This window comes from Oppia nitens, unplaced genomic scaffold (genome assembly GCF_028296485.1).
Source record: "Oppia nitens isolate AA-2021 unplaced genomic scaffold, nextdenovo-longstitch-racon4-pilon3 scaffold17_pilon_pilon_pilon, whole genome shotgun sequence".
Taxonomy (NCBI): Eukaryota; Metazoa; Arthropoda; class Arachnida; order Sarcoptiformes; family Oppiidae; genus Oppia; species Oppia nitens.
The window spans coordinates 2,234,102-2,247,524 of NW_026533196.1; the positions used below are offsets into that span (position 1 = coordinate 2,234,102).

At 27.1% G+C, this 13,423-nt stretch overlaps 2 protein-coding genes across 2 annotated transcripts; one reads left to right on the forward strand and one right to left on the reverse strand.

Annotated features, from left to right (window-relative positions):
• Positions 1 to 9,070: 9,070 nt before the first annotated feature.
• On the reverse strand, positions 9,071 to 10,107 carry LOC128965566 (putative nuclease HARBI1). Its single transcript, XM_054312271.1, has 2 exons — positions 9,549 to 10,107; positions 9,071 to 9,468 (listed from the first exon to the last, which is right to left on the reverse strand). Exons 1-2 carry the CDS (start codon positions 10,105 to 10,107, stop codon positions 9,071 to 9,073), a joined length of 957 nt encoding a protein of 318 aa, XP_054168246.1.
• Positions 10,108 to 10,354: 247 nt separating this feature from the next.
• LOC128965437 (solute carrier family 35 member F5-like) lies at positions 10,355 to 13,150 on the forward strand. The gene is made up of 3 exons (XM_054312134.1): positions 10,355 to 11,843; positions 11,906 to 12,065; positions 12,788 to 13,150. The coding sequence occupies exons 1-3, from the start codon at positions 10,712 to 10,714 to the stop codon at positions 13,101 to 13,103; spliced, it is 1,608 nt and encodes a 535-aa protein (XP_054168109.1). The 5' UTR covers positions 10,355 to 10,711; the 3' UTR covers positions 13,104 to 13,150.
• Positions 13,151 to 13,423: the final 273 nt, after the last annotated feature.

The following is a 13,423-nucleotide window of genomic DNA, read 5'->3' on the forward strand; positions in this document are numbered from 1 at the left end:
ATTGTTGAAATAGTTTTGTATAATTTTGTTGCATAATATATCAAAAGGGTTAGAAAATACGGAAATCATTGGGCAAAACATGTAGTTTTTTTGCATACATAGATATAGCATATATCTATATATAGCATAGATATAGATTTTTACAGTATATAGCATTTAATATATTGATATATAGTATAATATATAAATCTATATATTTATATTTTTTTGTGTAAATATAAAAGTGACATAAGCATTAAATCAATTGAAAAACGTGTTACACACATACATACAAACAGACACAGACTCACACACACATACACACACACATACAAACACACAWACACACACATACAAACACACATACACAAACACACACATACAAACACACACACACAAACACACACATACAAACACACATACACAAACACACACACACATACACAAACACACACATACAAACACACACACACAAACACACACATACAAACACACACAGACAAACTCATTCATAACATACAACTAATAAATTATTATAAATCTAATAATTTTGTATAAAAAATGTTATTTTTATCAATTTTGCGACATTTAAGTCTAGTGATAAAAATTATATTATAATGATTAATCAATTTGCTTTTAGTAATTTGAAAACATTTTTAACTTATCTAATTTTTATAGATGCATATAATGATAATGATAAATAAATTTTTGGTTATAATAATAATGTTAAAGTTATATTATATAACTTATATATACTGTATATATATTTATAGTTAACAGTTATATAATAATCCTATTATTTAGGTGATATTTTAATTTAATATAATAAACCATAAAATAAGAATAATATCATTTTTTATTATTATAATTATATAAACATTTTGCCATTTTTTAAATTTTTTAACTATATATGATATTTTAACAATTGTTTTTTAATAGATTTTTATTTGAACTATAATTTATTTGCGTTACATAGTTTAACTGTATATTAAACTAGCGATTGTGTCAAAAAAATTTTGAGAGAAAAAAACTAATTTATATTATTGCCCATAAAAATAACGTAACAAATAAATAATACGCTTACTGTCATTAACTAACTGACTAAAAAATGAATATAAAAGTCTAATTTTAAGATTTATTCCTTATTTTTATTATTTATTTAACAGCTTTGTCGTGAATATACTGTATATTTAAATAAATTTATATATATAGAGTATTTTTTAATATTACAATTAATTTATTTTTATAGCCTCTCACTGAACAGTTACCTGAGATAATGTCATAATTTAGATTTATTCATTTCATGGGTGACCAGAGCCTCCTTAAAAAATGCCATTAAATTTCTATATCGTATGATTGCATACATATGTATAATATATACATTATACATACACAATAAAAAAACTTATATTGAATATTTTTATACTGTATGTACAGTGTGTTTGTTTTTTTTGCTGTACAATAGTTTTCTGAATAACTAAAAAGTGATGATAAATCTATGAAAAATTTGAATCACTTAAATATATATAATAATTAAAAATTTCCACACAATCGACTCCAATGAAATTTGGTATTATCTGATATAAATTTGCTTTACAGATATTGTAGTAATAATTAATTTTATGTAATATAGATATATAGAATATTTATATAATTAAAAAACCATAAATCACCCACTCCTCCAAACACACATAATTTTTTGAATAAACAATTATACTATTTTTTGAAAATTGTTAAACCAATTGATCAAATTATCATGCACAAAAAAATCAATTGAATCATTGAATTTCAAAACTGTGAGCATAAATGTCGAAAACTAATTTTAAAAATTGATTTGTATTGTAAAAAAACAAATTATCAAATTTATTTAGGTTTATTATGTATTTTATCACAATCACACATTATATATAAAACTTTAATTACTCACAATTTGTGACATATATTTAGCCGATTATCGATATATTGCAATAATTTGTCCGCAATTAAGGCCGAAGACAATAATCGGCTAAATATTATGTCAGAAATTGTGAGTAATTAAAGTTTTATATAAAATTATCAAATGTTTATACAAAGAGTGCTAAAGATAGGACACAATTGAACAAATGATTAGGTCTTTAATTTGAATTATCAGCACTACTATGACTATGAATTAGTCAATTGTTGTTGATTTAGACATTTAATCCGTTTGATGACAACTCTCCGGGTGTTTGTATAGTCTTTGTATGACTCGAGAAGATCGCCAATAAATATGGGGACATAAGTGTAGACAAAGACTAAACGACACGCAATTCCTAATGATATTACAAAATATAAAAACATTTTTTTTAAATCGAGTCTTTTGCAAATGTCATACAACAACATATTAATTGTATTTTAATTATTACCAAACAATAATATATTCAATAATATTAATATCAGAGCAGATAAATGGCAAATCCAATCTGTAAAACACCCGCAAACCAAATGTATTATAGAATAATATAAACTAATACCAGATTTATGTATTTTAAAATAGATAAATAAAACATATATATATATATATAATTAATTAACTTTCAATTGTGTTTTTAGTGTTGATAAATTATAAACTATTATAATAAATTTGATAACTACAATACATATTAATGTAAATAAAGCGCGCCACACATTTTGCCCCCCTTTTTACGATACATTCTAGTATTTAAAAATACCAAAAATAGATATGAAAATGATTTTTTAGGATTATCTTTTATTTTTTATTAAGACATCCAATATTAAAATTATAATAAAATTAAATTATTTTTTTCAGCACAATTTATTTTTAAAAATAAAAGTGCACTTAATAAGATATAACAATTAGCATAAAGTTTTTTTTATTATATTAAATGTACCAGTATATATTTATATACAGTATATATATATATATGAATCCTTATAGATTAACATATTTGATGTGAACAAACAAAAAGTTTCAAATGAATTATTACATTATAAACAAAAATAAATGTTTTTTGACTATTGAGAAAAAAGCGGAAGGTTTTCACATATTTTGAAAATAATAATAAAAAATGGCAAATAAATTACATATTTTTCCATTAAAGAAGATTACTAAAGGCATCTAAAAAAATCTGAATATATTTTATCTCATATCATATATACATAAAAAAAAGTTTAAAAAAGTAAGTTTGTGATGTACATATATTTATATATAATATATATATAATCAATTTAACAAAAACAAAATTGTTTAGAAATTATTTATTTATATTAATATATAAATATTTGAAAACAAATGTTGTGAAAGGTTAGGATTATCGATAAATTTAAAATCATATTGTTTTGACAAAACTTAAGGTTTTACTATTTTTTTATTTAGTTTAAATGTTTTAAAGGGTTTTTTATTTTGTTGATATTTTAATATAAATATAACAAAAGTTATATTGCATTGAATTTTATTTATTGTTTTATAATGATATATTAAGTAATTATGAATTGATATGAATAATATGCTATTTTTGTGAATTGCTAATGTATTAAAAAATTTTTACATTGAATGAACATCTAGTGAAACCATATGGTATTTATTTTGTGTTTATAATGTATTAAATTTTTTAAATATATTATTTACAAATATAATAATACAGTATTATGAATCATAATTTATGATAGTGATTATAAAAATAATATATTGCAAACAAATAAATATATACTACTCATTTTGTCAACAACAACAAAATTTTAAGTAAATAATTTTTTGAATCATATTACTTATAATTACATACAAAAAATACTGTAGTATATAATCTATATAAAAGTTTATGTGAGTTTCAAGTGAGTGATATTTWTAATTTATTTCAACTTTAACTATAGATATATTTTAAAATTGCCTAATTTAAAATGTCAATATAGTTGGTTTGAAGTAAATTAAATGATTTATCAATAATAATTAATATATTTTACTATTGAATAAATTGAAATATTTGTTTTTTGGTTAGAATCATTATTTTATTTTGTCCATCTATTTTATTATTTATTTAACACTATCTAAGGTTATTGCTAACAATGTTTTATTTGAATTCACTTTTGATACCTATTGAAAGTTTTTTAAAAATAAAGTGTTTATCAAAAACAACTTAATTGATTACAATGTAATATAATGGTAAGCAATTCATTGCAATATCCATGTCATGAATATAACATTACAACACTTTTTAAATAATCRACAAAAAAGTTAAAAATAAAATAAAAAGTTTTTCATTCCCTGAAAAATATTGTTTAGTTTCTTGAGTTTTGTGTTTTCAAATTGTTTTTCTCTGAATAATTGATTGAATTTTTTGTTTATGATTTTTGTTTTGTTTTATTATCTACTCTTTCTTTGTCTTCATTATTATTATAATTATTATTATATTTTATCTGTTCATTGATTTTAATTTTTTTTATTTTATTTCCAATTGAATTGATTAATTCAATTAAGACATTTAATTAAAAGGCATTTATTTAGGAATTATAGCTCAAAGCATTCATAAATAACTATTGAATATATATAAGTATATAATTGAAATATATAAGTGAAACAAACAAACAAACAGATTGTTGTTGTTATATAACTTTATTATTGTATTAAATGATTTTGGGAACCGAACCGATTTTTTTCTCTCTTTAATTTATATAAATGCCGTTTACATAATGTTTTAGGAGTGACAGTCACAGCCCATTGTATGTATGTATGAGTCATAAGACGGGTCATTGAGAAATGAGTTTCAGATAAATCTAACAATTTATAAATATTGACAATAGGGAAATAATTTAATTACTAAATGACCTGTTTGATTATACAAGCATTTTTTAAATTAGTTATTATTGATTAAATAACTTCTACATACCATACTTAGGTACCGATATTTTGTTCGTGTATGTATGTGTATGTGTATGTGTATGTGTATGTGTATGTGTATGTGTATGTGTATGTGTATGTGTATGTGTATGTTGTATGTGTATGTGTATGTGTATGTGTATGTGTATGTGTATGTGTATGTGTATGTGTATGTGTATGTGTATGTGTATGTGTATGTGTATGTGTATGTGTATGTGTATGTGTATGTATGTGTGTGTGTGTGTGTGTATCTGTATGTGTATGTTTTCTTCCTTTACCTAAAGTGTTATCAAGTGTTGACAAAAAAAAATAAATTAATAAACCATTTCCTGTTATCGATTGTCCATTGAATCGTCACTAATATTTGCTGATAACCAACAACAGGTAAAACATTAATTTTTTAATGATTAGGCGCTCGCAATGTGTGCGAGTTTTTGCGAAAATTGTAGATAACAAAAGTTGAGACATAATATTAAAAAATATTTATATATATAAACAGTAAATATAATGTAAAAGTTATGAAATATCATAACAAAAATTTAATTTTCTTTCTCTACCAAACATACATCTGGCAATCAGTCAGTCAACAACATTCAGTCATATTTAACATGTCGTTTGTGTCGTGATTTTTATTACAGTCTCTCTCTCTCTTTCTTTCTTTCTTTCTCTCTCTCTCTCTCTCTCTCTCTCTCTCTCTCTCTCTCTCTCTCTCTTTCTCGGAAAGTAATAATTAGAAGATTTCTCAAACAAACGATAATAAAAATAAATGGTTTCAAAAGCAAATGATGTCTTTCACGACTAAGATGTCGTGTCTTTCCTGGTCTACAACATTGTCGTCAATGAATTTTACATAATATTCAGAGAGAGAGAGAGAGAGAGAGAGAGAGAGAGAGAGAGAGGCAAAAAAGTTACATCAGTCATGCATTTGTTAGTCAATTGGTATTTAATGAAATATAACTCATATCTTTAAGATAGCTATCATATCATATCAAATATTATATACATGTACTGGTATACTGTGTAATACTGTATTTCTAATAAATAAAAATATGGCAATAACAATAATACTACTGTAATAAAGTAATAATTTTTAATACGTGAAACATTACGGTAATGTGCGGCTGTATTTATGTTTGTGAAAATATTACCTAATATTAGATAATTTTTAATATTTATTATATTTATTATTGTTATTACCGGTATATATGCGAGAAAAAACAAATTTAATTAGTCTTATGGTTTCACATGAATTCTCTAWTCAATGTATTGATATTTACAGTAATATAAATTATATATTCAATGTTTCATACAGTTTACTGTGTTTTTTATTATTATCATTACAATTATCAAGTAATTTATGACAACACATTATATTGTAATTTAAATTACTGCTAATACATAGAGTTTTATGTAAATTTTAATGTAAATATTTTTTAATACTAAAAATATCTTAAATTATATGCATAAATTTATATTAATAATTATTTAAATATCTTTAATAATTTAAAAATAATTTTGAGCATTAAAAACTATATTAACTAATTAATTAAATGTTAGTATTATTTTTTTGAAACTTACTATTATAATAAATTATGATTATAGTTGAATAAATAAAATAATGTAATTTTGATTGAATTTTAATTTAACATATGATATTTATTTATAAATTAAAGTCCAAATATTTTTTTTACTAATAAATATTTGTTTTGTTTTTAATCAGAGAATTCGGAAGTTTTCGGGAAAATTATTTATAAAATCAATAAATAAATAAGTGATTGAAATAAAAATAAAAATAAAAATTTGAAAAATATTATTTCGGTAATTAATAAAATTAATTATTTATGACAAGTTTATCGTTGGCTATTTTTTTTATTATGACACTAATGTTATGCCATTCAATGAATTATTGATTGAAATAAATTATTAATAAAAATATTATATTGATTTATCCCAATAAGGTATATAAAATTACTGTATAACTTGAAATTTTATTTAATAAAACAAATAAATTATTATTATTATAAATAAAACAATTATTATTCATAAATGATATCCTGTAAAAAATGCTTATTAATTACAACACATTTGATGTTATATTAAAAAAAAGAAAGAAAGAGAGAGAGAGAGAGAGAGAGAGAGAGAGAGATTGTAATTTTTATATAACTTTAAGTACAGTAGTACTTAATATTAAAAATTAATTTAATAGATAGAATAAGAAATAATTAAAATAAAACGATTCATTTAATATATCACAAATTATTTTTTTAATTTTCATTTTGTTTGAAATGATTTTTTTATCTTATATATAATAATACTGTATATAAATAACCAATTTATTGAAAATAATTTTGCTTAACGATCTACTTTTATAAACTTTTGTGTCACAATATGTACTAATATATAAATTATACAGGTACATTATATACTGTACTTATATACAGTAGAATAATATATAATAACACGTGTAATATATTAATATATTGAATATATTATATCTAATTTATTAGTATCAGTTAAATCAAGCGATTAATATATACCTGTAGACTATAAATTATTCAATAGACTATTGTATATTTGAATCATACAAATGTCAAATTACTTTTTATATATACAAATCTGTACAAAAAATTTACTACAATTTCTAATACTGTAGTCTACAAATCAATAAAATATTATTATATAGTTTATCATAAATAAATATAGATATAATATAATGTTATATTATTTTTAAGACAAATAATATGATTGCTTATATTAATAGTTAAATACAATGATATATTGATGCACAGGTAGATACTGTTATAGATGGACAATGATTGTAGATATAGTTATATAACAGATATGTTATCAAATTTAATAAATATGCCATAATATCATTTGGTTAACTATATGTGAAATATATATTATTACCGTAAATTTCCAGTGGAAACTTTATTATTTCTACTTTTACTACACAAACATACAGCTAAATAGCATAAAGTTATTACTGTATATATATATATATTGTATAATATATTGGTCTCACATTTGCCACATATTTGTGTACAATTATCAGCCGTTCATTGACTCACTTTACTCACTTGCGTTGTCTTTCACTGTATGGCTTCATAGTTAACATAAGCAAACATTCAATTGTGTAGAGCAGTGAAAGACAACACTTGATAGTACTTTATTGTTGGCTAAACAGCACTACTGGGGTGGATGTTATTATAAAGTGTTCACTTAAGTATAAGTTTACGTGTACACGTAAGTTATGTGAGAGCCGCGTTACCGTAAAGTTCGCGGACTCCACTTAAACGCAAACTATTCACGCAGTTTAGCGCATGTGTTTTTAAATAATTATTTTTAAAAAGTTGTAAAACTATGGACACAAAAACATCTCTAAGAGCGCCCAATTGGACATTAAAAGAAATTGAAGCTCTCATCGATGGATACCGACAAAAAGCCAATATCATCGACGGAAAGGTAAGTCGTATAGTGGTTAGTACCTTGCGTTGTGACCGCTAATATTTTTTATTTATAGTTTAATCCATCGCTTACAATGGCCAAAAAACAAGCGGCATATCAAGAGTTGGTCAACGAGATTAATGCCGTAGGATTTGCTGGTCGTCGGGATTTAAAACAAGTCAAGAAAAAACTTGAAGACCAGAAGACCAAAACCCGAGCAAAAGCCGCCAAAATTAAAAAATATAAAGCGGCTACTGGGGGTGGTCCTCCATGTGATACAAGCCTCGAACCAAATATGAACCCTGAATTAGTTTCGGGAATAATGGATACTGGGACAGACAGTTCCGTTATCGAAACTAATTCAGAGTCATTAGAGATAGTTGTATCTCATATGGTTGATGAGGCAATTGTGTCACAATCGGAGACTTGTGACCAAAAGACACCGAAATCTCTTGGAATTAAACGAAAAAAGTTATTCCAAGAGAATATCGGCAGTCAAAAGGTCACATCAACACATGCCGAAGAATTGCTCAATATTGAGCAACAAAAAGTTGATATCCAATATCAAGGACTTGCAAACAAAAGGTTTAGATTTAGCCGAACAAGAAAAACAATTAAATAATTTATTTAATTAATTAATTATAAAACTATTTTTATTATTGATATTTTTTGTATTATATTTAATTAAAAAAATTTAAAACTATTTTTTATTTAATTTATTTAATTAGTAATAATAATAATAATAATAATAATAATAATAATAATAATAATAATAATAATAATAATAAATAACTAAAAATAAGACAGTAAATTAGCCCTTATTTCTAAACCGCGATTAGCGGTTCCACTATTGTAGGGCAAGTCATCATTAGTTGTGTCATCTTCATGACCAACTGCTTGTTCTCCATAAAAATGCATTTTTTGTGCTATATTATGGAGAACAAAACAGGCAATGATGACATTAACAGCCCTCTTTGGCCGGAACATCATTTTCCCTGCCGTCCAATCAAGACAGCGGAACCGCATTTTGAGCACACCAAAAGCCCGCTCTACCACATTGCGGGTTTTGGTGTGCGCCAGGTTATAATTAACCTGTGATGGCGTCGTTGGGTTGGTAAACGGCGTCATCAAATGCGGCTCAAGAGGGTATCCAGAGTCGCCCAACAACCAACCAATATCCGGGACTTGATCTAACTTTTGTTTGAGTCCACAGTTTCTCCATATAAAGGAGTCGTGGACTCGTCCCGGATAATTGGCCACAAGGTCAAACCGGAGAGTGGAGTCAATTGTACGTTAATCGAATGAAATCCTTTTCGATTAACGTACGACGGTTCCACTTCTCCCGGTGGGGCCAATATCGGGATATGGGTGCCGTCTATGGCACCAATTATTCCCGGAAAACCGTTGAGGGAATAAAAACCTTGTTTTATTTCCCTCAATTCATTAGTTTCCGGGAACTTAATGTAGTCCCGAAAACGTTTGGCCAAACCTTCGGCCACATTATGGACCACAAGTGACATTGATTTAGTGCTAATGCCTATCGTGTCACCTGTGGCCCGAAAAAATGCGCCCTGCGCAAAAAAACGGAGCGCCGCGCAAACCTGCACCACAACGGGCAGTGATTGCGACCGCTTTGTTGGCCGCTGAAGTTCTTCGTTGAGGAGCACACATATATTGTGTACTCCTTGGCGATCGAGACGATATCTTTGGACACATTCTATGTCTGACATCGTCTCGAGAGGATTTTGGCGGTCGCGGAACCTTCGTGGTCTCCTGTCCATGTGATCACCGATGTCTTCATCGATGGCATCCAATAAAATAAATGACATTTTAATGTCTTCCGCTTGACAGTCGGGGATACTAACCACTATACTTAAATTAGGTATGTGTATCATATACTTTAAATATTTATTTATATGACACACTCATGTGTTTTCATAACACACTTTTCACTTTAAAACTAGTTTTTATCACTTAAGCTTTACCTTAACTTATGCGCAAACTTAACTTGCGTCTGCTTGTTAAGTTTTTTCATAACACAGTTTTACACTTATTTCTTATTTTAGGTGCACTTTAGGCGTTGATAACACGCCCGCCTGTACTATTGACTACACGTTTGATGAGTGAATTGCAGTGCATTGCAGTGTAGCACACATTGAGTGTACAAAACATAACATATGACACAACAATACAGTGTGTTATCAATAATTGTGTTGATATTTGATTAGACCATCGCTTTAATGGACACATTATCACCACAACTGATACCAATCGAGTAGTCAGTGTGTTGTCGGCACCGAACTAATTGGTCAGCTTTGGTGGACATTCAATCGGGTTAACTGTTTGTCATAGCACTTGTGTTGACATCAATTCATAGCGACGGGTGTGTCCTTTCCATTGGGTCCGTCGGCCAAACAAACGCCAGTTTCTGTGATGACCATTAAGTTATATCGTGTGACCGTCGGATCAATTGTCTTACTGGTGGTCGACTTGATTTGGGTTCTGAGCAGCGAATTAACTGAATATCTCTATAACGACAAGAAGTATAACAAACCATTCTTCGCGACGTATGTGAAGACATCGTTGTTTACATTATATTTGTTGGCATTCATTCTGGTCAAGTCGTGGCGCCAACAGTGCCGACAATGGCTGCGATCGGCTAAGTTGGGTGACGCTGTGGCGCCYGAAGACTTCAATTTAAGCGCCACTGCCGATGGCTACTCGTTGACTACGGCCACGTCATTATCAGCTGAACAGCCATTGTATTCAATACTCGACTCCAGTGGTGATCATATTAACGATGAATCCATCGATGACGTCGATTCGTCCATCAGTAGCAATGATTGTAAAACAAGTGATTATTGGAGCGAAAGAGTATTAAGTGATCCGATATGGGTTCCCATTAAATTTAATTCAGATAACAGTTGTTTGAATAGTGAACGAAGCAGTGGTACGGAAGGCACTGAATCTGAGTCCGACCCGAATAAGAAAAGCCCAATGAATCGGAAATCCAATGGCAGTCAAAAATCTGTTCGTTTTTCAAAGTTAACAGAAGTACGACAATTGTCGCAATCGCAGGCCGATGAAGCACTGTTGGCACGACTTTCATATCAGGCCACACTACGGGCACACGAGGCCGCACTGCGGGCCAGTTGTCAGCAGCAGAACAAGTTGTCTATCGGCGAAACAGTCAAATTGTCGCTTATGTTTAGCGGACTTTGGTTTGCGGCCAATTGGAGCTATCAATTGGCGCTTAAGTACTCGGAAGCGGGACTCGTGAACCTGTTGTCAAGCACTTCATCATTATTTACTATACTATTATCTCCTGTATTCCCATCCAACTCATCTTCGGATAATTTTTCGTTAACCAAATTAGTGTCAGTCATCATCAGTGTTGGTAGTGTGGCATTCATAACCATAGCCCAATCAAAAATGGATACAATGGAATATATACCGGTGGGCGCTCTATGGGCACTGAGCGGCGCTTTTTTCTATGCATCCTATATTGTGCTATTGAGATATAAAGTGTCAAATGAGGATCACTTGGATATACCTATATTTTTCGGTAGTTTTCAAAATGTAATTAATATATGATCTAATGATAAATTTTTTGGTATTGAAAATTAGGTTTTGTCGGTTTATTCAGTCTAATATTTCTATGGCCGGCATTTTTTATCTTACATTACTGTCAACTGGAAGTATTTCAATGGCCAAACTGTGAACAATTACTAATACTTCTAGTCAACGGTCTATTAGGAACAGTATTATCCGAGTTTTTGTGGTTATGGTTAGTCATAATTTTTATATTTTCTTTTAAACTAATTATCGCCAATTTAGTTATTGCACTTATTGGCCACAAATTTTTAAATATATTTGATAGTCGATCCAAATTGTTGTATTCATTTTTTTAAGTAATTTAATAATTAATTTTTAAATATAAACTTATCTTTTAATTAAAAATTAATAGATTTGTTTTTTATAGTAACATTATTTATTATAATTTTGTTTTACTAGATTTTATTACAATAAAAAATTATTTGATTTTAGTATTAACATAATATAATAAATGAGATTTGTGTTATAATTAAATTTGTATGTTGCGTGAATTTAGTCGATTAAATAACATAAAAACATATATTCTATGCATAATTYATCTCAAAAAGGGCTTTCCCTACACTTTCATCCCTTTCCTGTTATTTTATAGGCCTAAGCCTATCGATAGGAAATTATGCTATTATACAGTATTAGTATTATTATATTTGACAAATATTCGTATCCATTAATCTTTTAATGGATTATATATATTTTTTGTTTAACTTTTATATATTTTTTTTTTGATTAAGTTTTTTTTAAAGAGATTATCAAGAAGTATATAATTTTTGAAAATTTATTTTATTTATTATTACATTACCGTAGTTTTAAATTAAATAACTAAATATAAGTAAAACTAAATATTTTGTTTGTTATTATAATGACTAAAATGTTAAAACAATTAAATATCTATTACAGGGCCTGTTTTCTAACTTCATCACTATTGGCATCACTGTCTGTCTCCCTGACCATACCGTTAACCATATTGTTTGACGTTATATTAAAGGGTGTGTCATATCCTCGACTGTTTTTTGTGGGCACAATACCGTTATATCTATCGTTTTTTACGATAACTCTTTTATCCCATTACGACAATTGGGATCCATTGGCCTCTTTTCTCATGCGACTCGTCCGCCATTCTGTGCTCAGAAAACCGGTCGTCAGACTAACTGATCCACTCTATAGTGAACAGACTCAGTCACTCATCAATGATAGCAACAATAGTAGCGCTTAAATATCATTATTATAGTTAATTAATTTTTATGTAAATCAATATATATATATATTGATTTTGTTTGTTAGTTTGCTTTAACAAATTTTATTTTGATTTATTAAATATTTTTAGTTATTAATTATAATTAGTATATGATATATCAAATTTTAAAATACATTACTTATAAGAATCGACACTGTATTGCAAATACTAAATGACTTTAATATTGTTTTTTTTATTAAAATTATTGTATTTGTGATTAGGACTGTGATATTACATTATGAAACCACATAATACAATATTAAAAATATATATATTAATACAATATATTTAATGTAATT